The 27,894-nt window shown below is 36.0% G+C and overlaps 3 protein-coding genes across 3 annotated transcripts in view; 2 read left to right on the top strand and 1 right to left on the bottom strand.

The window, feature by feature from the left end:
• Positions 1–90: 90 nt before the first annotated feature.
• On the bottom strand, positions 91–2,201 carry LOC123661992 (ATP synthase-coupling factor 6, mitochondrial). Its single transcript, XM_045596891.1, has 3 exons — positions 2,064–2,201; positions 1,759–1,904; positions 91–345 (listed from the first exon to the last, which is right to left on the bottom strand). The coding sequence occupies exons 2-3, from the start codon at positions 1,902–1,904 to the stop codon at positions 171–173; spliced, it is 321 nt and encodes a 106-aa protein (XP_045452847.1). The 5' UTR covers positions 2,064–2,201; the 3' UTR covers positions 91–170.
• Positions 2,202–2,493: 292 nt separating this feature from the next.
• LOC123662427 (putative leucine-rich repeat-containing protein DDB_G0290503) lies at positions 2,494–11,910 on the top strand. Its single transcript, XM_045597270.1, has 14 exons — positions 2,494–2,789; positions 3,036–3,199; positions 3,513–3,715; positions 5,627–5,814; positions 6,495–6,601; positions 7,261–7,435; positions 7,710–7,805; positions 8,664–8,845; positions 9,142–9,388; positions 9,553–9,612; positions 10,149–10,289; positions 10,407–10,535; positions 10,998–11,135; positions 11,380–11,910. Exons 1-14 carry the CDS (start codon positions 2,679–2,681, stop codon positions 11,476–11,478), a joined length of 2,040 nt encoding a protein of 679 aa, XP_045453226.1. The 5' UTR covers positions 2,494–2,678; the 3' UTR covers positions 11,479–11,910.
• A 6,374-nt stretch (positions 11,911–18,284) lies between these two features.
• The window catches only part of LOC123662426 (integrator complex subunit 1), a 43,776-nt gene continuing 34,166 nt past the window's right edge, over positions 18,285–27,894 (top strand). Inside the window, exons 1-6 of the mRNA XM_045597269.1 lie at positions 18,285–18,591; positions 19,009–19,181; positions 19,411–19,680; positions 20,171–20,306; positions 21,164–21,257; positions 22,441–22,576. Of these exons, the coding sequence (XP_045453225.1) occupies positions 18,441–18,591; positions 19,009–19,181; positions 19,411–19,680; positions 20,171–20,306; positions 21,164–21,257; positions 22,441–22,576 (960 nt within the window). The 5' untranslated portion in view covers positions 18,285–18,440. The remainder of the gene's footprint in view (positions 18,592–19,008; positions 19,182–19,410; positions 19,681–20,170; positions 20,307–21,163; positions 21,258–22,440; positions 22,577–27,894) is intronic.

Here is a 27,894-nt window from a genome sequence, read left to right as displayed (position 1 = left end):
TTTATTTATTTATTTATTTATTTAATCACTCTTAAAAATATATAAAGCTTAATTATGTAATAATGCTTCAAAAGAAATAAAACTCATAAATTAAATCAGGCTTTAATAACACACAGTATGCAACTTGATTTTATTACTTTTAGAACTAATTTTTTTTTATGTTTATCACTTCACTTTTTTGCAGCTTGATCATCGATGGGGTCGATGTTGGGTTCCTGGAAGTTGAAGGTTGGGAACGATGTCATGTCTACTCCTGGGCCGCCTCCGAACCGATGCTCAAGCTTTTCCAGCTCAGTTTTCAATTCCTTCTCTATCGCTGGACTGGGATTAACTAATTTACCACCACTGTTGAAACAGAATAAAGATTGAATTTTGTTATACAAAAAAAAAAAAACTGTAAATAAATTGATTAGATAGGCCTATTTATTTACTATTATTTATTTACTTTTAAGTGTTCATTCAACAAAGATTTTTTGAGAAAATCGGTTACGTTCACTTGGGAAAGTTTGACTTATAGTTACGAAAGTTGACTTAAAAACGAAATAATATATCATGTATTTAGCCAAAATTGTCAGATGTCCACAAATTTAATGAGACCACACGACAAACATCAGCTTTCAAATATAAAAAAAAAACATCAAAATCGGTTCACTCAGTGAAAAAAAGTTGACTAGAATTACATTATATTTATTTCATTGTTGTAATATTAATAGTTTTATTAGAAAAATAAAGAGATGTATTTAATTACAATATAGGAATCATAGAATTATTTACATTTAAACATCACGGTTTATAGATAACATGGTGAAATTTAAAATAAGCTAATCATTTAAGTACATTCTTCAATCATTTAAGAAAAATTTATTGAAATATTAAAATGTATCCAAAGAACAGCTCCAAATGGCAAAAAATTAAGAGCCATTTCACAATTTTACGCTCTGCAAGTTTAGGTAAATTTGGTCGCATCGCGCGAGTCGTACGAGGCGCGCGATCTTTGTGCTAGTAAGTATAGTGTGACAACCAAAAGACCATCTTCATCATTTTCTAATCTATAATAAAAATTAATAACTAAATGTTTTATAATGTTTTTTACATAATTAATTTGTTAAAAATTTTATGTATGTTATATAACAATAGTCAATAAATTTAAAATAAAAATAAAAAATCAATTTTATGAAACAATTTTTTTAAATTGATTTAGTTTTTTCAGTTTACGAATGAATCTAATATTTACGCCATGTATAAAATAGCATTTTCTTATGCCTCAGAAAATCTGTGTGTGAATGTGAGTTGCATAGTTTTGGATGAAAGTAGACCATCAAATTTTGGCGGTTTTAATTTTTTTATAAACTCAATGACACCGACAAACATATTAATTAACAAATAACAAGACAAACAGACTGAAATGCCTATTTGTTGAGAAAAAAAATTAAATTATACATTTGTTTACAGATATTATCATTATATTATTTTACAGTCATTTTCGTAATATGTTTATTTTATTTATATTTTATTATGAAAGTATCAAATGCGGTTTATCCACTATAACAACAGGCGCTTGACGCGTGTGACCTTACCTCTAAGAATGCTGGTGCTCGACTGATTTACTGGGCTTGATGCATGGTAATATATACTATCCTTTTATTATTTAATACAAAATGTATTAAAAAAAAATAATTACATATTTTAATTTTTTTTTTTTGTATTTCATAATGATGAAGTGTACTTTACGTAAATAATCATATATATTTTACTTACGCACTCTTCTGTTTGTATTCTCTGATTTTATCGAGGAAGAGTTGCTGAATAGGGTCTGTAACCTTTTGTGCTGCTGCTAAGTTCCTCGTAACCATCACAGAAGTGCGAGCCGTTCGCAGGCCACTGAGTAGAGATGAGCTGAGCATCTGAAAATTGATTTTTAACCTTACAGACCAGTTACATAACTACGCAAGTTTTTTTCACGTCAAAAAACATTAAATTATATTACGTGTCAAATTCGTAAATCATAATAACTATGTTATTTTATGAGGACGAATATTATAAGTAATTATAAAAGCACAAACCTTTTATTTTTTTTTCTGGTTAGGTTTGAGAAAGGATTCGAATTGACACTTTGACAGCCCGTCTCAGGCAACCAACAGAATACCAAAGAACACTATTACTGCACACCACAGAATCCGCCTAAACCACGGGCCTAAACAATACTCTACTCTGTGGTGCTGTAGTGCGATGTTAGTGAAAATGATAAAATATTCTAATAGACTGAAAAAAGATCCAATAGTCCGAGAAAACCTTCATATAATTATACTTATACTTAAATTGATTTTTAAAATTTAGTTTAAATTTTATTTTGTTATCAATGAAAATATTTTTTATCGTTACTTTCATACCGTATCACATTTTCTAGTGTGTCAGCGATCGCTTATCGTATAAGAAATTAAGAAAAATGCAAAACAAGGAGCTTTTTTTTTGTTATAATAAAATTGGACAGATTAACGAAATTATAGTAACAATTTGCAATCGGATATTAATATAGTACGAAAAAAAAAGTTATATAATTTCGCGCCATTTTGTTTTTCGAAGAACAAATTCAGTTGTAACTTGTAGAAAGTTAATACCTGCATAATTGTTTAATAATAATAAACGTTAAAATTTTTGAATTTCTTCAATACAACATCATGGAGATTGGAAATATAGGCAAAGTTGCAAACAGAAAAAGAATGAATGTAGAGGTAGAACAACTTCGCGAAAAAGTTTCCAGAGAAACTACGAAGATTATAAAATTAAAGGTACATTATATATTGCACAATTTATTTTACTGTGTACAAGTGATTTTTTTAATTAAGCTTCAATACTGCTACGCGGAGAAAGAGACCTAAGCCCAGCAGTGGGATGTTACACACTAAATTCTAATAAAAATTTCATTAACGTATTAAGAATGCAAGGGCCTCAACAGTATAACAAATTTCTTTAGTAAATCAATGTAATGTAATCAGTATATAAATTGTAAAATTTGCAAGAATTTAAAATTTTAGGTAGCTCAAGATACGGCATACTGGGACTTAAAAGAGAAGTTGCAACAAGTTGAAGGCAACCATGAGCGGTTGCAACAGAATATGGTCGAAGTCCAGATGCAGCACGAGACCATTTCCGGGCAGTACCAGGACGAACTCAGACTTCGCCCCGACACTCTGAACAAGTGTGTAAATAAACATAAGTATATAAATTTTTCGTTAATGTGTCATTTTATCTATATAATAATAATATTTTTTACTAATTAAAAAATATCGATAATTAAATGAGGGTAGAATTAGTCTACCTAACTCGAACTAAAATCTTTATTTTAAATATTTGTTGGTCTTCAATTTTTTTTTGACTTATAACGATTATTAGGCCAAAATATCGAGACTTTTAAACTGATAATCATGATAATTTTGTACCGTAGAATAAACTTGTTAAAACAGAACAACGCACCCAACAACATAACATTTGTCTTAAACATCAATTCATAGGTTGACCAGTACTCGAGAGATTTGCGAAGTCTTGGAAGATTACAGTGAGCGTCTGAAAGAGACGTTATCGCGTTGCAAGGCTGACCAAGCGGTTCTTTGTGAAGCTTACCAGAAGTCTGGTCAACTTGTTCGGGAAATACAGGTGAAAAAAGTCCAGGAGGATGAAAAAAATCGTCAGGTTATTAACGGACTTGAGGATAAAGGTACAAATTTTTTGATCGCAAAAAAAGTGATAAAATGAGAAAAATCACTAACTTTGGTCGTCAAAAAAATAGTCAACTAAATACACGTTGTTAGAGATAATTCAAAAAGTACTCGTCGGATCTTGATCAAATTTAAATGGCACTACAAAATAAGCCCTGGATTCTGACCGCCACAGCATACAGCCGAATTGAGATCCTTCCCTTTTTTTAGGTCTCATGTCATTTTGGTCAAAATTGAATAATTTGTTTAATTCCGTTTCCATTAGCAATTTGCGAGTTATGTAAGTCAGAAATAGTATATTATTGTGTACTTGACGGCTAGCTAATCATTTCTCACAGGATGGTCGTTTCGTATCCAATAACTCTTTAGATTGAATGGTTTTTAGAAAGAAACTCAATTTTTACTTGGATATTTACGATTTAGGACTTATGAACGTAAATCAATGGTTTGCAAGATGTATTTAGGCAGTATTGTCAATTGGTTGAAGGGCTACGATCGCGAGTTTCATCTTCGAAGTGACATATATTTAGTTCAACTGAGGTAGGCACAGCAGGAATTTCCTGCTCAAAATCTGGAGCAGCCCGACTGGGGTAGTACCTCGACCTTACAGAAGATCACAGCTAAATAATACTGTTTTCAAGCAGTATTGTCTTTCTGTTGGTGAGTAAGGTGACCAGAGCTCCTGGGGGGATTGGGGATTGGGTCGGCAACGCGCTTGCGATGCTTCTGGTGTTGCAGGTGTCTATAAGCTACGGTAATCGCTTACCCGTGAGCCGTACATCAGGTGAGCCGTACGCTTGTTTGGCGACCTAGTGACATAAAAAAAAGTTATGGTAAAGCGATGTTTGTCGTGACCTGGGCGTTTATTCTTTGATATTGTGTGTCAGACTCCTGACACAGGGTCCATATCCTATTTGAGGTAGCTAAAGGTGCTTATTGATGTCAAACTTATTCTTTACGCACGCTTGACTTGAGGAGTAGGCTGGTGAATGTGTGAAGAGCGCGTTACGTAAAGTATGATCCGGCGAGGCGAATGGAGCAAGAGAGATGCGAGCGCATATTTTGTTTCTCTCTTTCTCTCATATCTAGTTACGTTTCATATATCTAAGACACAGTCCACCTCTAAAGAACAATCGTTTTTTTATTATTATTTATCCAGTGGTGGCTCTAGCCCCTGTAGCTCAGGGGTGAAATTAAAACCCTGGCACCTTGATGACGATTCCGAACGTTTTCAGCTAACCTTTTTTGAAGTGAAACGTCTTAAGGATCTTTGTGATTTAAATTCGCTCAAGCGAAAATGCGTCACGTAAGGAAAAAAACACATAAATGTATGGACAGAGAATGAGAAGGAATACATTACACATTATTTTATATTCTCGGTGAAAAAAATCTCTCTTAGGTTACTTTTCAGAATTTATCACTCATGGAGTGTGTTAAATGCACACACACTTTTTGAAGTAAAACTTCTTTCAAAACGTATGTGTGACTTGTAGTAAGCTGAACGCTTGGAGTAGACTGGTATATGCGTGACGAGAGCGTTACGAAAAGTGTGATTCGGCGAGGAGAACGGAAGTTGAGAGGGAGATATAAGTTAGTTGGATCTAAAGAAGTTTTACTTCAGTCGGTCTAAAGCATGCTCGTTTTTTTTTTCATTTTTACATATACTCGTACTTTGCGCCTCTGCATGCAGCTTACGGAATCCTAAACCCTGGAGCTCGGGCGTACCACACACCCCACATTATAAGTAGCGTGTCCCCTGTATATGATTCAGCCTGTAACATTCCATTGCTGGGGCTCAATGTAGAAGAAGGGTCCGAGCTGAATCCACCACGCTGCTCCACTGCGGGTTGGCGAATATATCCTCAAATTCGAGCAACGATCGCTATCAGGTGTATAACATTAAATTTCAGTAAAAATGACAAGCGAACATCAGAAGCAGTTGCTACACCTGTTGAATTCGTCTAAACAACAGGCGGACTTCGACATTGCCAATCTCAGGCAGAAATTGGAAACAATCCAACAGCAAAAGGACGATCTCGTGGAGAGTGTCAACGAGTTAAACAGGAAGCTGGATTTGTGCAACTTCAATATTGAAAAGGTTTGATTTTTAGACATACAAAATATTCGTATGATCTATATTTTGCTATATTTAATGATTTTCCATCTAATAAGGTAAATGATTTCAACATAAAACCTTCAATGGCGAATTGGTGGATATAGAAATGTCAGATTTTTCCTAGATGTACGGGTTTATCAGAGATTTCGGAAATTGGCGGCTTATTGATTAGAAAAATTTTGATCAGATATTACGCATTCAGCCTGTAGTAGACCAATGCTGGGCATAGGCTTCTTTCTTCCTGTAAGATAAGCGTTAGAGAAGGATTATAAATAAAATCAGATATTAAATTTTGAAAATGCAGTCGTGCCAAGCCGAGTTAAACCTCGCATTCTATCTCATCAAACCTTGATGTTTGTTTTATCCGGTTTCTGCTAATATATAAGAATTTATCATTTTTCGATACGCTTATGAATGATATATTGTATCATATGATTGAAGGAAAATGGCATATCAAAACGCTTTCAAAAATTTTAGCTGTTTAAAGAAATTCGGTTTAAACTGTATTTTGTAACTATTTGTCGTACCCATCTTTAAAAGTTTCATTTCCAATTTTGCTTAAGTTGGAATAATGAGAAATAATAACATTTAATATTTTATCTCAGTACCTTTTAATTCAGTTTACAGTGTCTTGAAATTATATTTCATTTTTAATATTACAGAAGGATGAAACAATTTCGAACCTACAAAGGGATATGAAGCAGCTGATACAAGAGTTCAATGCCCAGAGTTCGGAAGCAAAGAACACTCTCATGAAGCAGGAAAATGAGTGAGATACATTTAGCTGATCTATAGCTAAGCTCAATTTGTAATTAACATAACGTTCTATTTATTAAACGTAAATTACAAAATAATTTAAATAATAAAAAAGTTAGCAAAAGAGCAGGTTAAGTCAACTAAACTAAAAAATTAACAGTGGAACAATAACCTTACAGAAGATCACAGCTAAATAATACTGCTGTCAAGCAGTGCTATGTTCCTGTGGTGAGTAAGGTGAACAGAGCTCCCAAGGTCGGGTTTTGAGTCGGTAACACGATGGTAATGTTCTTGGTGTTACTGGCATCCATAAACTACTACATCTGTTTACTTTATAGTTTAAAAAAACCGATTACATCCTTAATCTCTTTAGTGTATATGTATATATCTGAATGTATGTATATGTAAGTAAGTATTATGTATATGTAAGTAAATGTATTTGGTGTACATGTACGTTTGTGACTATGTACATATGTATGTTACATAACATTTTTGCGCCCCATCCCACACTTCTTATTTAGTCCTCTGCCCAAAGGTTGCCTGGAAGAGATCGCTGTATTAGCGATAAGGCCGCCTGTTGCAGCTGATGCAAATTTTATTTTTATATTTCATTTGTTATGCTGTTAAAACCTTGTATTAGTGTGCGAAAGTGTAAATAAATCTCCTTCCAAGACTTAAAGAAGCACTAGAAGCCAATTCCTCTCTGAAGCGCTCCTTGGCCCATCAGGAACAGTTCACTCAGAGCGTCTGCGAGCAAAAGAATAACTTACAAGAGAAAATCGCGGTCCTCGAAGAGGACCAACAGAACTCCCGAAATGAGCTGGAGGGACTCAGAGCTAAGCTTGAGGTAAGTATACTGTGAATGATCTGTTCATATGTATTTGACCAAATATGTCATAAACGAGATTGTATAGCTGTATAGGTTATTTTATTTATCCAAACTAGTTTCGTAAAAAATATTTCTCTTATTTGTTTGGTTTTTCAATCAATAAACGTAACTTATAATCATTAACATTCTATGTTATTAGATTCATTTTTATCTTACTTGTATGTATGTGAATAAAAATAATCTGCCTCGATTCTTCTTTGTAAGATAGGTATAATTAATCTTTAATATCTAGGAAGCTACAGCTGCATTTGAGAATCAAAAGAAAGACATCGCTACATTGATTAACGAGAAGGAGCTCTTATTGAATGATATCAAAGACAAAGAACAGGTAAAAGGTGTTTTGATGTGCTTTTTTTTACTAAAACTCTAAAATTGGTCCCTCGAGCCTGAATAAAAAATTTGAGTATTTTTTTGGTTTTGAAGCACCTTTTTCATTGATTACATAACGTTTCGAAAAAAGAAAAGTCTAAAAAGATATATCTCTAGGATTTCTCGTCACCTTACTCACCACAAGAACACAATATTGCTTAAAAAGAGTTATTATTTAGCTGGGATCTTCTATAAGGTCAAGGTACTTCCTCAATCGAGTTGCTCCAAATCTTGAGCAGAATATCAGTAAAAGGCTTGAAGGACAATTTTACAAATTAATTGTTAGTAGGGTCTACATGCTATAGTGATCGCTTGTTTGCCTACCTAGTTGTATAAAAAAAGTCGATTATATATTGGACACTGACGAAGGGACTGGTCCACAAATTTAAAGTCACTCAGCGTGCAATGAAACAGGCTATGCTTGGGGTTTCTCTCAAAGATAGGATTAGAAATGAGACTATCCGCGAAAGAATGAAAGTAACCGACATAGCCCACAGAATTAGCAAGTTGAAGTGGCAGTGGGCTGGTCATCTGTGTCGCAGGACCGATGGCCGTCGGAGTAGACGGGTCCTGGAGTGGAGTCCGGTTCTTGGTAAACGCAGTGTGGGACGTCCTCCGGTCCGTTAGACCGACGATCTACCTAAGATTGCCGGTGTAGGCCGGATGAGGATCGTGGAAAACTGGGATGTCTGGCGCGAACTTGGGGAGGCCTATGTCCAGCAGTGGACTGCCATAGGCTGAAGTGATGGTGTTGATGATGATGATGATATATTAAACAATCTTTATGTTTAAGAATATAATCCGTTTTAAACAAGAGATTGAAAAACTAAATGAACAAGTACAACAAATTAATAACGAGAAAGATGAAATAAAATCTGAACTCGATAAAAATGTCGAAGAGTCTAAAATGAAATCGGTCCGCATCGGGGAACTTAGGAATAATATTGAAGCTTTAGAAAAGAATATTGAAGAAATTGAAAACACTCACAAGACATTCAAGTGAGTAATAATTTTTTTCCATATTATCGTCTGTTATCATTGTAAACTATTACCACATGTCTCTCTCTTTCTCCTTCTTTGTTATATATTTTCCAATTCTTCTTCTGTAAATTCTACGTACATAATTAATTTGTATTTATTTTAAGTATTTATAAAAGTTGTTGACATATTTGTTTCTGATTCATTCAATAAAAAGGGATACCTATTACAAAACCACTAAATCAGTCCCATTTGTTCAGAGGATAGTATGTTCAAATAAATAAGCTTTTTAAACTTAATATTTTTAACAATATCAGAATAAAATCAGAAGAGAAAATCAAAGAACTCTCAGATATAATCGAAGCCAGAGATAAAGAGTTAGACTCCAAAGCGTCGTCTATCACACAACTGATGTCGGAGCTAAAGACCAGTACAGACATCAGGTCGAAGTTGGAGACCACCTTGCAGAAGGTCAGGAAAGAGATTGATATAGAAAGAGATGGAGTAAAGGAAAAGGAGAGGAAGATGAATGCCAAGATCGAGCAGCTAGAAGCTGTTATTAGGGTAAGTGTGGTAAAGATATTTAAAAAAAGACAAGTCTTCAAGAATTTTGGTGGGTTCTATGAAGAAAGATGCTTAGTATGTTTGGGATGTTATTTCTTTGTCATTTTTAAAATACATGTACTGTGAGCTTATTATTTTTATTTATATACGGTGTTTCTCTACAGGATAAGGAAGACGAACTATCGAAGCAAATGTCCATAATATTGGAGATGAGAAATGAAAAGGTAATGTTAGATGCTTGTGTATTTCATTTTCTAATTGAAAAAAACATGACATTCCCTTCATGGCTAATGTTTTGGACCTTAATCTATGATAATTGTTTTTTTTTTTTAACGTTAAAAAGTTACCGTTAGGTACGTTTAAAAATTGGTTTCTGATTTTCTGCAGAACTATCTGACCCTTGTTTCTTTTAAACTGACATTTCATTGAAGTAGAGCTAAGTAAGAAATATCTTGCTCAAAATCTGGGGCAGTCCGACTGCGAAAGTACCTCGACCTTACAGAAGCTTACAGCTAAACAACATTGCTCTCAAGTCGTGTCTCTGTTTCAAGTCTCAAATACCATGGACCAACCATGGTATGAATAAGAGGGTCAGAGTTAGAGTCACAACATGCTGACAATGTCCTATTCGTCCAACTATATTTGTAACTAAAAAATGTATCGATTTATACCTTCGAAGAAATATTGATCATGCCATGGACTTAGAAATAGACCTAAAGTATAACATATAACAATACCTTAAGAACCCTTAAAATCCCAGGAGCGTCTTCAGGACAAGATCCAGGGTATGCAGAATATGATAGACAACATCCAGAAGGAGCTTACGGGGCGTTCAGCGTCTGCGCCTCGTCTTCAGCCAGAACAAGATGATAACGCAGTCATGCTCACTCCTGGGCCTAAGGTATGGTCTGTTGGAGGATGTTTCGGGCCTGCAATCAGGGGCTAATTACAGCACTTATTAGTGAGCTATTACTAGCCTGCGTAACATTGCTTAAAATGGAAAAAAATCTTATTTCAGAAGAGCCAGCCTCCGAGTTCGCCAATTATCCAAAACTCACAGTTTGCGGTTCCACGAAAGGACCCCAAGTTGGATTCCATGTTCTTCAACTTGTTTAGTGACAGCAGCATGGAAGGAGACACACTTGACGTAATTCATGTTACCCTTTAACCGATACTAACTAAGGTAGCGCACAACAGGAAATTTCCTGATGAAAATCTGGAGCAGTCTGACTGGGAAAACATCTCGACCTCACAGAAATACACAGCTAAATACTGCTTTCAAGCAGTGTTCTGTTTCTATGGTGAGTAAGGTGACCAAAGCTTCTGCAGGGATGGAGGGTAGGGTCAGCAACGCGCTTGCGATGCTTCTGGTATTGCAGGCGTTTTTAGGCTACGGTAACCGCTTCAGTTCAGTTCGATCAGGTGAGCCGTACGCTTGTTTGCCGACTTAGTTGTATTAAAGAAAAAGCTAAATAGCACATAAGACCTATAGATATATTCAATGGTCTAGGTTTCGCCACTTGTGGTTAACCCTATTTGACGGATGACAGCATCCGTCAGTAAAAAGCTTTTGATTCATTATTCGTTATTTCCATCGAATTCATCGCAGGCATCGGAAGTGAACCGTCGCTTCGCGGCGATGTCCCGCGGCGAGCGCGTATCCCCGATGACACTGGGGTCGCTGAAGCGCCGTAGTGGCGTCCCTATTCACCCTGCAAACAAGGTCAAGCCCTCGCAGGACTGTGACGTAAACCTTTTTGTTAATATAAAATATCTGTTAGGGGGCATCCATTAATTACGTGAGCGTCGATCAGTTTAGACTCCCCTAGGGGCCTCACGTCTCCCGAAGGGCTCTTTGGTGAGATTTAGTGAGATTTGCCTGGACCCCTCCTTCCCCTTACGTGAAATTGACGCTAGATATAATATACTTTTTTTAAATATTACATGGTTAACAACAAAAAATAAATAAATAAATATCTTTATTGTGACAGGCGATATCCCTTTCACAAGTTAAGAACGATATGAAAAATAAGGAGCGAACTTTCTTCAAGAACAAGAGAGGGGATAATAAGAACAAGAAGATTAAATAATTTGCTTTCGTAACTTTTTTCAAGCGTTGATTGTTAATCAATTCCTTGTTTTGTTTCCATTTAATTATTAATAAATGAAACGAATATAATTTCAATAAAATTAAAGCAATGTTTTCCTTATTTCCATGTTAACAATATTTTATTGAATTTTTATTTTTTTAACAGTCACACCAACATAAATTGTACTTAAACATAATAGTATATCAGTTTCGTATTTATTGTTCGATTTCGTATCCGTAAGTATAGAATATACAAGCTGCGTCCAGCGGCGCCATCCGCGTTAATTTGAGAATAAAACAAATGAAAATATTTTTAAACCGCGAGTTACACAAGCACGCGACGCGACGTGATGTCGTTTCATTTGATTTAAGTAAGTCCAAATTAAATACTGTAAAACGCAAAGATGATATTTTAATAAAATAGCCTAGTTGATGATGTACTTTTTTTCCACTACTATTCATTTGCCTGTAATAAAAAATGCAGTAAAATCACCTTTTAATTTTTTGTTCTCATTAATTCGTTGCAAAAATATTTAAAACTACATCTTCTAAGGTATTCATTGAAATTGAATGATGTCAAGGAGGAAGGTTGTTCAAAAAGAAATACTTGTATTTATTTGATAAGGATTATTTGAATAAGAATTTATGTCATGTCTCTAAAATCACCTTCGCACATTGTATATTATTTTTGAACAAACTTGATTACTATAAAACACCTTCTAATGAGTTAATTTTAAAAGATAGATCCTTGTTATCACGACATTTTTCAACCTTTTAATAGCAATAAATTCCATCAAACATAATTTTTGAGTAGCTTTAACAATCATATAAAAAATAATTGTTTTTCTAATTTTCGTAACATTTCGAATTAATGCCCAGCTTTTTAATTTTATAGATATAAGATTAAAATAAAACGTCATTGAAGTAGTATGTATACACGGTACATATACTAAATAACATTCTTTACAATTTTTGTCTGTCCGTCTGGCTGTCTTTTTGTTCCTGATAATATGAAACGGCTAGGTCGTTTTGACGGGACTTTAACTAGCAAATAGCTGATGTGATAAGGAGTAACTTAGGCTACTTTTAATTTAGAAATTTATTTATTTTATACTATTTTATTTTTATATAGTTTTTTATTAAATTCCACTTGGACGAAGTCACGGGCATAGCTAGTTTAGATAATAAATGATTCAAACTATAATTAAATGTTCAATGGATCTGCAGTATACGCATTAAAATCAATCGTTTTGATCAATCGTGTTTATGTTAAGTGGTGATAATTCTGGAAACCTACGAAACTATGCCCCCATTTAATTACAATCTTAATTCTGAATTTCAATACAACTCTTCGATATTCGATTAATATTTCATAGAGTAAGAAGAAATGATATATTATAAACAAGGACTTCTTTATTTGCTTTATCTGGGCTGTCAATAACCTCATGTTGACAATCAAATGTCAAAATCAAATCATTTCCTTGAGGGAAAAAAAGCGCGGGAACTTTGAAGTGAAAAGGCGGTCTTTTTTTTTTCAAAAATATTTTATTAATTTTATAATTCATTCACTGGAGTTTTTTATAAATAAATACTTATAAATTAATCAAGAGATGGGGAGAAGTAAGAAAAGGAAAAAGAAGGAGGAAGGTAACGCTGAGGACGACTCGTTGAGCTCCGACTCCGAGTCCATAAAATCTGTTGAGCTAACAGACGCCGAAAGGTATGCCCCGTTTCGGGTAGCCGATTACGTGCGGCACTACCCTGAGAACGGGGGTAATTTTGACTATATTGTATTCCTGGAGAGTACAGAGGCTGACAAGCCAATCGGAACAAGAGACATGATGACACTCGCTAATAGCATAAAAAAATATAATAAAGGCGTGAAACAACTAAAACGCATTAATAAAAGTAAAGTTGGAGTTATCTTTGATAGACCTGCTTTTGCTAACGCGGTCTTAGGCAACAAAAAATATCTTGATGGGTACAAACTTAAAGCTTCCCTTCCGGCTGCCGCTACAGAGGTCACTGGGGTAATTTCTCATGTGCCTATAGAATTATCCAATAAAGAAATATATTCAGCTCTAACTAGCACGAAAAATATTATATCTATACGTAGATTTATGCGACGTGTAAGAGAAAATGGAGAAATAAAATTAATCCCCACAAAAACAATTTCTATAACCTTTTCCTGTCCCAATTTACCAGATAGTGTGGACCTCAACAGCTGGCGGTTCGAAGTACGGCAGTACATCCCGCCAGTAAAGCAGTGTCTAAAGTGTTTAAGATATGGTCATATTGCAAAATTCTGTAAAAATTCACAAAGATGCAGCATTTGTGGCGAAGGTCACAATTTTAAAGATTGTCAGACTCCTTATACTGCAGCCAGTTGCTGTCACTGCTCTGGCAATCACATTGCCATATCCCCTGCATGCCCTGTTAAAAAAGAAAAAATCCAGCTTAACAGAGATAAATTTCAGAAAAAAAGCTTTGTTGATGTTTTAAACAGCTCTCACTTTCCATCATTAAACAAAACTGATCAGTTCTTATCTCTTTTAAATTCCGAAATAATACTCAAATCTATTACAGAAGCTTTAGTAAAACTTATAACACTAAACAAAAATAATGAAATACCTATCTCTTCCCAAAATATTAAAAATGTCCTGCAAGATACATTAAAAAAGGTTACTAATAAATAATTTGTACTTTATGGATACTTTAAATATTGTGCAATGGAATGCTCAGAGTATTCTACACAATCAACATATTTTTAATTATTTCCTTTTGGACAAAAATATTCACATTGCGTTAATTTGTGAGACTTGGTTAAAGCCTTGTCAAAAATTTAAGATACGTCATTACAATGTAATTCGTCTTGATTCAGGAAACACCCACAATGGCGTAGCCATATTAATACATAGCTCTATTTCTTATTCTAAAATTGATACTTTTTATGATGACTCCATTCAAAATGTTGTTGTTCGTATAAAATACTCTAGCAACAAAGAACTTACTATCATAAGCTTTTACAGTCCAACTAATTGCAATCCTGCTTTTTCTAAATCTAAACTAGACAGGTTAATTAAAAGTTTACCAGAACCAATCTTCCTAGCAGGAGATTTTAATGGCCTAAACTCAGCCTGGGGCTGTTCTACTTCTAATTGTCGAGGCAAAGACATTTTAGAGTCTATCAATAACAATAATTTGGTTATACTTAATGACGGAAGTATGACCACTGTTGGTTCGCACATATGGAGACAGAATGCTCTTGACTTAACCATAGTATCACCTTCATTGGCTCTAGAGTGTGACTGGTCAGTACATGACGATCCCTTAGGCAGCTACCACTTTCCTGTAATCACAAAAATTTTACTTAATAACAATCATTACAATGCCACTCCTATTCCCAATAGTAGCTCACTACCCTGCTTCCCTAACCTGAACAACGTTGATTGGAACATTTATAATTTAAATGTCCAACTATTGCTCACTGAATTTTCTCTTGATACACAAGACCCCCTTCATAACTACACAAAATTTACAGATATTTTACACTCAGCACTGTGGAAATCATCTTCTATTTCTAAGCACTCTTTGGTTAATACAGCTTTATCTTCATGCTCTCCTTCTAACTTAAATAAAAAAAAAAAACTTCTTCCTTGGTGGAATTTCAATTGCACCAAAGCCGTATTAAATAGCAAAAACGCTTATTTGACTTTTAAATCTGATCCCACTGAGGCTAATTACATTAATTTTAAAAGACTACAAGCCACCAAAAAATATATTATCAGAAATGAGAGAAGAAACAGTTGGATAAAACTTTGTGAACAATTTAACAGATCGACTCCTATATCAGTCATTTGGACGTATATGCGAAAATTTAACAAAAGCTATTCTCCACCTTCCCATAACAACTCTGACTATTCTTGGATCTTTGATTTTCTCAAAAAATATACTCCAGATACTGTAGAGCCAGCCTTTAATCTTAATTCTTTCTGCCATATTCTTCCTAATCAAAATTTTATTATAAAATCTTTTACCATTGTCGAATTAAATTCTGCTATTTCATCCAGAAAAGACTCTACACCTGGCCTTGACTACATTTCATATAAAATGCTTAAACACCTGTCTTCTCAATCTAAACTAATTTTATTAAATATCCTGAATCTTCTTTGGGAGCATAATCTTATTCCTATGGATTGGAAGGTTGATTGTTTAGTACCTATCTTAAAACCCAACAAGGACAAGTTTAACTTTGAATCATATAGACCTATAGCATTGACTTCTTGCATGGGAAAAATATTTGAACAACTTTTAAAACAAAGATTGGAACATTTCATAGAGTCTAATCATATTTTACCTTCTAATCAGTTTGGTTTTAGAAGAGGCAGGTCTTCAAGGGAGAGCATTGCTCACTTACATCTTGATATTTATAATGCTATACAATCAAAGCAAGCTCTCGCTGGAGTTTTCTTCGATGTAGTTGGAGCCTTTAATAATGTTAACCATCATATTCTATCCACGGAATTAGCTGCGATTGGTTTACCTGTAAAAGTTATACAATGGATTTTTAATTTTTTGCACAGTAGGAAGGTATTTGTTAAGTATAATAATAGACTTATTGGTCCAAGGCTTTCTCATAAAGGTACATGTCAAGGTAGCATTTTGAGTCCATTGATTTTCACACTTTATATACATAGATTAAACTTAATTCTAGGCTCTCATATATACAATTTACAGTTTGCTGATGATTTGGTAGTCTATTGTTCTAGTAATAATATAACTACCCTAAATCTTAAGTTAAACGAAGCTTTAGTTAAATTAAATTCTTATTTTAATTATCTTGCATTGGACATTAGCTTTGAAAAGTCTAAAGTCATAGTTTTTAATAAAGTAGGGTCTGAAAGAATTAAAATAAACTATAATAATATATCTCTTCTTATCACAAATGAAGTTAAATTTTTAGGTGTTATATTCATGAATAACTTATCATGGAACAAATATGTAGACCACATAGTTGATAGAGCTCTTAAGGCTCTTAATATTTTAAAGTCTCTTGCAAAAACATATTGGGGTTCTGATCCAAAAATCCTTCTTACCCTATATAAATCTCTTGTACGCAGTCATTTTGAATATGGATTTCTATGTTTTTCTGCTAATGACAAGTTGGTTAACAAATTAAATATTATTCAAAATCACAGCCTGAGACTTATCACTGGCGCCATGAAAACAACCCCAATTAATTCGTTACAGGTCGAGTGCAACATTTCCCCTTTACACCTTAGATTTAAATATTTGAAATACTGTTTTTTGCTAAAACTGTTTTCCATTAGTAATCATCCTCTAATTAAAAAGCTTAATTACTTACATAGTAAATATCCTGTAAATGCTCCATTAACTTCTAATAACCCATTTATTCTCTTCGAATATTCATTCATGTTAAATCTAAATAACCAACACAAAATACACAGTTCTAGCAATTGGATGTGTTACGAAAAGGAGTTTGACTGTCTTATTAATCAAATCGATATTATTATTGACCATAAGCTAAAAGAGCGCCAGGAAGTTTACAACCTCATAGCACAATACTCTGATAAGTTCAAACAAGTTTACACAGATGGATCAAAAAATGATATAAATGTTTCCATGGCCTATTATGTACCTCATCTGAAGTTTGGCCAAGGCGTCAGATTGAAAAAGGAGATATCAATATTTACAGCTGAAGCTCTAGCAATTACTGCTGCCCTAGAATTCATTAAAAAACAAACTAATCAATATTGGCTGATCATTACTGACAGTATGAGCGTTCTAAAGGCTTTAGATAATTATCAATTCAGTGCTAATACAAACTTCATCATTTTAGAAATAAGACATCTCCTTTATCAACTATCCAGAAGAAACTACAACATCAAATTATTGTGGACACCTTCACATATAGGAGTAAGGGGAAATGAACATGTGGACTTTCTGGCACGTTCAATTGTTGACAGTGACAGCGGCAGCCCTGTTGATGAGAATGTTGCCGTACCATACACTGATCTATTAGTTGCTATTAAATCAAAAATCCTATCTGATTGGCGTGATCTTTGGCGACAAACCTTGTTAAGAAAAGGATCTTGGTATGCTCAGATAAATCAAGATATTGGAAAAAGTCCTTGGTTTACTAAATCGCATCAACATAGAAGCAGAAAATATTATACAATACTATGCCGCTTGAGATTTGGACATTGCAGATTTAATGCACATTTGAATCGTATGCGTATCATCTCATCGCCCGTTTGCCCACATTGCACCAACAACTCTACACAGTCTTTAGATCACATATTTTTTGAATGCTCCGCTTTTAATCTGGAACGCCTCTTATTTATAGCCAACTTGTTATCAACTTCTGGACCAAAAAATGTCCCGCGCAATACACAAGATTTATTGACTAATTTGGATAACTATACTAGTATATTTGAATTTATTTGCAATACTATCAATGATATTTGAAACAGGATCAGGACCTTCATTCATCGGATGTGAAATTTTATTTTGATATTTCAGGCTTCGGCCTATTACAGACTTGGTTTCGACCTCGCCTATCACTTATAGACAAAGAAGAGTAGACGAAAATATGAAATTTCAGACTTGGTTTCGGCCTTACTCTACCAGTCATCGAATCAGAAGAACAATAAAGTTACTTCAGACTTGGCTCCGGCCTTTTGATATATCAGAACGAAACTTACAAATTCAGACTAGGCTGTATGGATTATAGTCCTTTGCCTTTCCCTATTGGGGATAAATTTTAAAACAACAACAATCATTTCCTTGACATCTTTTGAAATGTGTGATTGTGTTGTTTGTAAACGACGTTTACGAATAATATTCATGATAAAAGTGTAAGAAAAAAATTATTAAATTGTTCATGACATGACTTGAGTGCATTCCGTGATATTACAAAGTTGAAGTTGGTTATTTGTCGTGATGGAGCGTGGCAAAATGTCTTCGACCGGCCGCGGCGGCAAGAGCAAGGCTCCACAACATCCTCAGGATATATTTGCTTTAGGCAGTAAATCAACCGTGGTCGTGTCGAGAGATTCGGAGAAGAGGAATATTCATAAACCATCTACTAGTGGTAATTATCCGATATATAACACTATTTTTTAAGTACAAAAATAAAAATTACATATTTATTGCAATAAATTTGGTCTGATTTAAATTAATTGTTTACATTGTTAATATTTAATATTTAATTTGTTAATATAAAAAAAAACCTGACTAATTTTATAATGTTTGATAGTTTTTTTGCAAGAGTCTTGCCGATTTGCCTTTGCAGAATTCACATACTCAATTGGTGGAATCATACACATAATAGCCAAAAATTGAACATCACTTATTTTAAATACTCTATATTTTTAATGTGTCTGTTGATAATAAAGAAAAAATAATAAGAATAAATATGTTTTGGACAATGTTTTCAATAACTGCAGTATTCAAAATATGCTTCAATACTAAATTTTTTCATTTTATCAATTCATCTATGCTTTTGCAGGTGTTGGAGAAAGAAAACGTGAAACATCCGGATTCGGCAGCCAGCCACCTAGCAAAAGGGCAAGGATAGGTTCTCCTGCTGAAGCTGTCAGCGGTACCTCCTTAGAAGTAGACCCTGTGGATCTGGTTCCCAATGTTTTGCAAGCACTGGATACCCACAACTCTGACAAATTGGTACTTGTTTTTCCATATTGAATCACTGGACAACTACACTTTTTTTTACCCCAATGAATCTGAATAAAATATAGCCTATAATCTGATTCAATCAAAAATGTTGATGTCAAAATAAAGTTTGAAATTAGGTCAGCTTGCCTAATTTTCACCAATATAATTGGATATTTGCTGTTAACATCTAAAGACAAAAATGTATGGTTTTTTTAAAAGTCAAACTGTTTTTTTCCAGCTGGGTCTTCTAACAGGATCTATAAGGCTTCTCAAATCGCAGCGTTCAAAACCTGATCCGATTCTCTGCATGAGTATGCTGTATTTGACAAAAATACGTCCGAACATGTTTGCTCATGACACAGTAACACAGACCCTGTGTACTTTGTTGAAGAGAGAGCAAGGTGCGGCATTCAAAAGCAAGGGTAATCCCCTTGTGTTTGTTCTCGCCTGCAATATGTTGTATGCGGGACATAAAGACAGTAATAACTGGCCAGATACATTTATTAAGGTGAGAATTTTTTTACTGACCAAAATATTATTATATGAAAAATTATAATAATTTTATTGTTAAAAATAAGTTCAGAAAATTTCATATGTAAATTAGATGATAAATAAACAAAAAAATAAAATACAGTAAGACAAAGTAATTCATGATGGATATTAAAAACAAAAGATATGGTCATCTTTGGAGACTATTGACATTGATGGCTATGGGAAATCATCAATGAGTATGGGGAGCATTAGTCATAGAACTGTCTATAACCCTCGAGATCGTGATTTCGATTCACGCTCATAGGTAACATTTTTATTGGCCATACATATTTTTGCCGTGGTCTGGGCGTTTGTGCTCGTATAATGTGTTTTCTGGATCCCCGACTCCAATGAAGTTTTTAGTAATGGCAATTGAGGTGAGCTGACTTATGTACTTCTGTTTTCACATGTAAATGACATTGTCTCACAACCGTTATAATCAATATTTTCATTACATATGTTGTCAGGTGTATATAGATGATGCATTAAACGAGCGATGGTGGGTGGACTGCTCTTGGTGTAAGTGCTTGGTGGAGAATATTGTCACTGCATTTGGTACAAAGCAGCCTGCGGCTCACCTTATACCCAGCGACAATACACTAGGTAAGCAATAAGTATATAAATGTTTATAACACAAAATTAAAGTATACACTTACACACTTCAGCCTATTGCCGCGCCAATAATGGTGTGAACTCACGTGTTTTGCCCATAGTCACCACAGTGGGCAGGCGGGTTGGTGACCGCAAATTAAACTATAATGGACAAAAAAACTAAAATGATTAATTATGTTTCATCAATATTATCACCCTGTAACATCCTACTGTTGAGCATAGGCCTCTTACTTCACGTAGAAGAAGGATTGGAGCTCAATCCAACCACGCTGCTCCATTGCAGGTTTGCAAATTATAAAAAATATTCCCAACTTAGAGTAGTGATCGCTATCAGGTGTATATGACAACGACTGACAGCTTAATGTGCTCTTCGAGGCACAGTGAGGACACACACAAAGACAGACAATCAGACTGGAAATTAATTTTTAGTATAATCACAAATATCTACTCTGAGCGGGTATCGAACCCGCGACCGCTGTTGTTTTTAGTACCGCCGTCACACATCACATCACAATCAGTCAACAAACAGATATTTGGTTAGTAAATTACAGCTGGTAAACATTTCTAACTTAATTAGCTATTTAATTGGATTTTCTTTCTTCTTTATTAGTTTTTTAGTTGGTTTATCAATTTAATATAAGCTGATCCTAATTTACCTTTGTTTTTGGCTCAACAAACATAAAAAAGTTAAAATTTTTATATTCTGTTAATTTAATTTTGTTTGTGTTTTGTTTAATATTTGCTTTGCATATTTTTTTTTGTGGAACAAATAAAAAAGAAAATACACACAAGAATGGATCGTCAGGGCACCTAGGTTAGGGATAAGAATAATGTTTAGGACATTACAGGTACAATGTCCCCCTCAGGTTCCGGGTCGCCGCTGATGGGCAGCAACGAAGACGATACTGACATTTCGGACCTCGAGTATTCTGTGTTTCCAAGGTGAGGGAATTTTTAATGATATAAAGGAAAAATGGGTAAATTTTGTTTTAGTAACCATCCCGGTTCTGGATGACACTTTCCAGAGGCACGGGCCTGTGCACCTAGCTGTGCTAGCAGGTTGCGGTTAGCGAATCGGCTTTCCGATATGGAGGGTATCTGTTTCGGCAGTCGCGGACAATAGGGCTGTCCGTTTTGAGGCGTATTTGGGAAGCTCATGGCTGAATTGTTTCTACAAAGCGGCACGAAACCCTGTGATAGTGGACGACAGTGGCTCGTCATGATGCCATATGAGCCGCCACTCTAATCATAGCTCCGACCCGGAGAGACCAACCTCGTTAACCTTGTGATGTTAGTTGGTCTAGGGGATGCTTACTCCGAATGAAAACTACAAACCTGCTGCCTTATAGAAGAGATCGTTAAATGCTGGGTTGCCAAACCGAAATTCTGGCATGTAGCATCACTATGGCTCACTCATTTCATAAACTTCGTTTATGAAATGAGTGAGCCTTATGGGATTGTTTTTTTTTTAACATGGGCAAAATCCTCATGGATACCCCTCCGGTGTGGGTTACCAGAGATGTCAGACTTTTACTGACTGAAAACCACCACGTGTGAGTAGTCATCCGCCTGGATGGGGCAATATGAGGTCCTGCTAGCATTCGCCACCTAGATTGTTTTGCCCTGCTATCCGGTTAGCATATGGCGCTGACAGGTATTTGGGCCTGTGAGTGAGAAATTGGGTACCCAGATCTCCTCTTCAGTAAATACTACTGGTCTTAAAGAAACCAATAAAAAGCTGGTTCAGCAAGCATTCCACACTAGTCTTTTTCTATCTAGACCTAGGAGTGCGTCTGTGTTTTCTGTGGTATACGTAAATGTGCAAAAAATTGACATTGCATGTAACTCAGATACGCAAAAATTAAATGAGATAAAATTTTCTGAAAATAAAGATGCCAATCCACCCGTTTGGCAGCAAGTACCAAGCGTAAGAAATGCTAAGGGGGAAAAAACCAACCAGATGGACGAAAACTGCCTAGATACCTATTATCCTTTATGGTATAGAAACAAAAACATACATAAATAATAATCATACATAGTAATTGCTTTTTAAATGGTGAATTTATTTAAGGATTTTAAACTAGCAATATTGTTTTGTGTGTAAATTTGTTTTGTCGGTGTACAGGTACTCCAGCAGCTATGAGACGGTCGAGGCTCTGGTGTTGGAGGCCATCAAGGAACAAATTCAACGAAGAGCTGCTCCGGACGCCATCAGCAAGGGTTTCCTTAAGCTGCTTTCTGCTACTTGTGGCTTTCCAGAGGTTAGTGGTTAAATAATGTTTATTTTTTATTTTCATCATCATTACAGCCTATACAGTCCACTGCTGGACATAGGCCTCCACAAGTTGACGCCAAAAATAACGTGAACTCATGTGTTTTGCCCATAGTCACCACGCTGGGCAGGCGGGTTGGTGACCGCAGTACTGGCTTTGTCGCACCGAAGACGCTGCTGCCCGTCTTCAGCCTGTGTATTTCAAAGCCAGCAGTTGTTAGTTGTTAAAGTTTATTTTCATGTATTATAAGTTCACGTTATTTTTGGCGTAAACTTGTGGAGGCCTATGTCCAGCAGTGGACTGTATAGGCTGTAATGTAATGTAATAATAAGCTGCTAATAATAATAACAGTGGTAACGTCGTAAGGTTTACTTTGGCTTGTGCCGGCGGATCAGTAAAAGAAACACGTCTTTCCTTCATAAATGTATATTGGCAACTGTTTAATCGTAGTTAAAGTTAATTGAGACTATGTTATAAGGTTTACAATTGCAAAACAGAATCACCATAAGCCGCCCACCAAAAGACTACTAAAGTCCTTTCAAAATAAGTAAAATTAACAAAACTTATAGGTAATCACATGTTTTGAGTTTGCTTCTACAACAATCATTAAGGTATCGGTGGTGCGGTCAGAAAGAATTTATGCAAAGAACAATAGTAAAATAATAAATGTTAACAACTATATAGCACTAATCTATTTCGATGGGCAACGCACATAGTTTGGTTACGCATCGCTTTGTTATATTATCACCACTCTTTACACTATAGACTCTGGTAAGACCGTCAGGGCCAGGATGCTTGTCGGTTATTCATCCCATAAGCCACTTTCCTGGTGGCAAATTGTCCTGTTTTATGAGGACGATGTCTCCTATCTTGAATTCTTCTTCGCGTTTTAACCATTTCGGTCTTTGTTGCAGCCGCGTCAAGTATTCTTTTTGCCATCTTGACCAGAAGTCATTCCGCAGTTTTTGCGTGTATTGCCAACGTGTCAGGTTGCTTATTTTAGCGTCTTTCAGGTTCACATCAGGCACGGTTACAGGGGCTTCAGTTATCAAAAAATGACCCGGAGTTAATGGTTCTAACGTGCTGTCCTCCTGCGGGCACAGCGGTCTCGAGTTCAAGCACGCTTCAATTCCACAGAGAACCGTTGTAAGCTCTTCATAGGTAAGGTTAGTGTTAAGGATTCTTCGTAGATGGTGCTTAATAGACTTCACACCCGTCTCCCATAAATTTCCAAAATTTGGGGAGTAGGCCGGGATGAAGTGCCATTGTGTTCCATCATTAGCAAGTAATTCACTAATTTCTCCATCAAACTGTAGGCGAGCTTCCCTCCAGGCTTCAACCAGCTCCTTGTTAGCACCAACAAAATTTCTTCCCTGATCACTCCACAAGTTTGTGCATCTGCCTCTTCGTGCGCAAAATCGTTTAAAGGCACCAATGAATGCAGCTGAAGTCAGATCACCAACTAACTCTAAGTGGATCGCCTTCGTGGACATACATACAAAAATAGCTATGTACGCCTTGCCAGTTTGAGTTCCTCTGCCCTTTTTTAGTAAAATTTGAATTGGTCCCGCAAAGTCGACACCGGAGTTAAGGAATGGCCGAGCTGGTTTTACCCGAAAACTTGGTAAGTCTCCCATCAATTGTGTTTTTACCCTAGCCCCTTGTTTAGCACATATCAAGCATCGATGGATACACTGCTTTACTAGGGACTTCGCGCGGAGTATCCAGTATTTCAATCGGAGGTAAGTGAGCATCAATTGCACTCCTCCATGCAGCGTCTTCAAATGTGCTTCTGCGACCACTAAATAGGTAAGTCTACTTGCATGACCCAAAATGATTGGGTGCTTCACTTCATTAGCCAGTTCAGAGTTCCTGAGCCGACCGCCCACCTTCAGGATTCCATCTTCGTCAAGGTAAGGATCTAGTGCTTTTAGTTTGCTTGTTTTCTTAACTCTCTTTTTTGTTTTTAACGATTTTATATCTTCTGTAAATTCTTCTTCTTGTGCTCTTTTTATACAGGTCTGCATCGATACGTGTAGTTCTTCAGTTGTGATTTTGCTATCTATTCTGTCCTTTAATGTTTTTTGTTTCAGGAATCTTCGGCAGTATGTGATTGTTCTAAGTAGTTCTAATAGTGTATCAAATTCTTCAAATTGTGTAAGTAGTCTCTTCTCTTGTTCATTTCTGTCGTAAGTTATTTTTAAATTTTGTATTTTATTATTTTTCCTTTCAATTTCTGTTTGCATAATGTTTGGTTTAGTGAACTGTATCTTCGATTGTTGTAACCAGTCTGGCCCATGCCACCATAATTCACACTTTTTCAGATTTTCTACTAACATCCCCCTGGAACCAACATCAGCTGGATTATCTTGAGTTTGGACGTGATGCCACTGACTGCAGGATACATTTGTTGTAACCTCAACAACTCTGTTTGCTACAAACACCTTCCAGTTGTTTGGATCTCCAAATAACCACGACAGGACAATGGACGAATCTGTCCAAGCATAAATTTGAGTTGCAGGTATTCTCATTGCTTGACCAACTTGCTTAAGCAATCTTGAGAGTATCAACGCGCCGCAGAGCTCCAAACGAGGTAAGGATATTGTTTTCAATGGAGCCAGTCTTGTTCTTGCTGCGATAAGCGTCGTTTTGTTCGTACCGTCTGGGTAAGTCACTCTGCAATATACTACAGCGCTATATGCTTTGATGGATGCATCGCTGAATCCATGGAGTTCTATAGACTCTCTGTTGGCGCACGTTGTACCTACCCATCTTTCTATATAGATTCCATTCACATGTTCAAGATCAGATCGCAATGTGATCCACCTGCTGGCTATTTTAGAATTCAATGCATCGTCCCAGTTTATTCTTTCAAGCCATAGTTCTTGCATTAATATCTTTGTCAGAACGATGCTAGGCGCAATCCAGCCGAGTGGGTCAAACAACTTTTGGATGTCAGACAGAATGCTTCGCTTCGTGATCACTTCACTGATTGAAGGTAAGTTTAAATTGTACTCGAATCTGTCTTTTCCTAAATTCCATTGTACGCCAAGTGCCTTTATTATTCCATCAATCTTCAATTCCAGATTAGAATTAGACGATCTATCGCCAGGATCAACTGTTTCCAAGAATTCTCGGCTGTTGGATGACCATTCCTTTAGTTCGAATCCACTCAAATGAAGAAGCGCTCTAAGATCTTGACTATTCTTTATTGCTTGTTGCAGACTGTCACTTCCAGACATTGCGTCATCTACGTAAAAATCTTCACGCAATATCTTAGCAGCTTCGGGATACCGGTCGCCTTCATCTTCTGCTAACTTCATAAGGGTTCTTACGGCGAGATAGGGAGCAGAAGCTGTCCCAAACGTAACAGTCAACAATCGGTAGTCTTTGACTTCTTCAGATTGGTTGTTTCTCCACAAAATTCTTTGATAATCTGCGTCTTCTCGGTCAACCCATATCATACGGTACATTTTCTGGATATCAGCAACAAAGCAAACGGCGTGAGTTCTCCACCTCATTATCAGGTTTCTCAGATCGTCTTGCAGTACAGGACCCGTCAACAGTTCGTCATTGAGAGAGACACCGTTGGAGCCCTTGCACGAAGCGACAAATACGACACGAGTCTTCGTGGTTTCTTTATCATTACGGATCACCGCGTGGTGAGGTAAGTAGACTGATCTATTATTTATTTCTTCTGTAGGTATTTCTTCGATATGTTTTAGATCTATGTAGTCTTCAATTACCTTCGTGTATTCGTGCTTTAATTCTTTATTTTGATTGAACCTTCTTTCTAATTGCATTAGTCTTTTCATTGCTATATCTCTCGTATTTCCTTCTGTTGATTTAGGTTCTTCTGTGTTGAATGGTAATTTGACAACATATCTTCCACATTCATCTCGCTTTTGTGTCTTAGTGTATATATCTTCACATAACTGTTCCCTTTGTGTTAAGTTTCTTTTCGTATCTTCATCAACTTCCCATATTGTTTTCAGTAAATCTTCTATATTAACTTCTTGTTTCATGACCGTTAAGGATTGCTCATGCTTCCTGACATTGATGTCAATTCCACCCATAAGGATCCATCCCAGGTATGTATCTTGTGCGCATGGTGTACCTGGTGGACCTTTGATCAATCCCTTCTTCATAATGTTTACATACTCATTGACACCCAACAGCAGATCGATGTTACAGGAGGCGGAAAATGTTTCGTCTGCCAGTTGAATGCCAGCAAGGTGCGGCCAATCTCTTTTTATTATTGTGCCTGAATGTATGTTAGAGGTCAAGGGCTTCTTCATCACGTAGGCTTTAATAGGTAAAATGAAATTGTTCCATCGTGATAATACATTTACATTTACTTCATGCCTGACTCTAACCTTCGTGGACTCAAATCCAGACACGATAAGATCTACTGCTGTCTTGTGTAGTTTCAGGATCTGAGTTGCCTTTTCACTTATAAAACATGCTTGAGATCCTGAGTCTATTAGCGCCTTCAATGCAGTAGTGTGTCCACGTTCATTCTTTAAAATTACTATTGCAGTGGCTAATAGTGAAACTGTCTGTTTCCGCCCTGCGTGATAGTGTGACGCAACCATTGCTTTAACTTCCCCTTCTTCTACATTTGCTTGATTGGATGACATCGGTTGATTAGCTACAACATGAGAAGCCGATGCCTCCCCGTAGTTAGATAGATGTAGAAGAGTGTGGTGACGTCTCTTACATATACGGCATGATGTTGGCAAACGGCACCTAAACACCGAATGTCCAACTCCGAGGCAATTGAAACAGAGCTTGTTTGTTTTGACATGTTCTCTACGTTCGTTTGGTGACATCTTAGTGAATACGTTACAATGGCATAACGTGTGCGCATCTGTACATAAAGCACAACTTCTTTGCTTTGGTCTTTCCGTGGCTGTAACGTGAAGGACTCGTTCCTTGGCAAGCTTCGTAGTAGTGGGGGAGTTGACTAATTCCAACGTCCTGAATTTTGCCTCCAAAAACTTGCGCAGATCCCTCCAAGTCGACAAGTCCTGGGAATTCTCTGAGTAGGAATTTTGTTCCCACTCTTTCTGGGATTCTGGGTCCAACTTCTGTGCAACCAGAAATATAATTACTGGATCCCAAGAATCCGTCGACACCTCCAGATTTTCTAAACTCTGTAATACTTCGTTGGTGGTGTCGAGTAGAGATTTCAGTTGGGTTGCGGCTTGGCTGGTACATTTCTTCTGGGCAAAAAGTCGCTTCAACAATGCGTTCACTATTAGACGCTTGTTCCCATATCGATGGTTCAGCGTTCCCCATGCTTG

This window comes from Melitaea cinxia, chromosome 18 (genome assembly GCF_905220565.1).
Source record: "Melitaea cinxia chromosome 18, ilMelCinx1.1, whole genome shotgun sequence".
Taxonomy (NCBI): domain Eukaryota; kingdom Metazoa; phylum Arthropoda; class Insecta; order Lepidoptera; family Nymphalidae; genus Melitaea; species Melitaea cinxia.
This window is presented reverse-complemented; position numbering and strand designations above follow the sequence as displayed.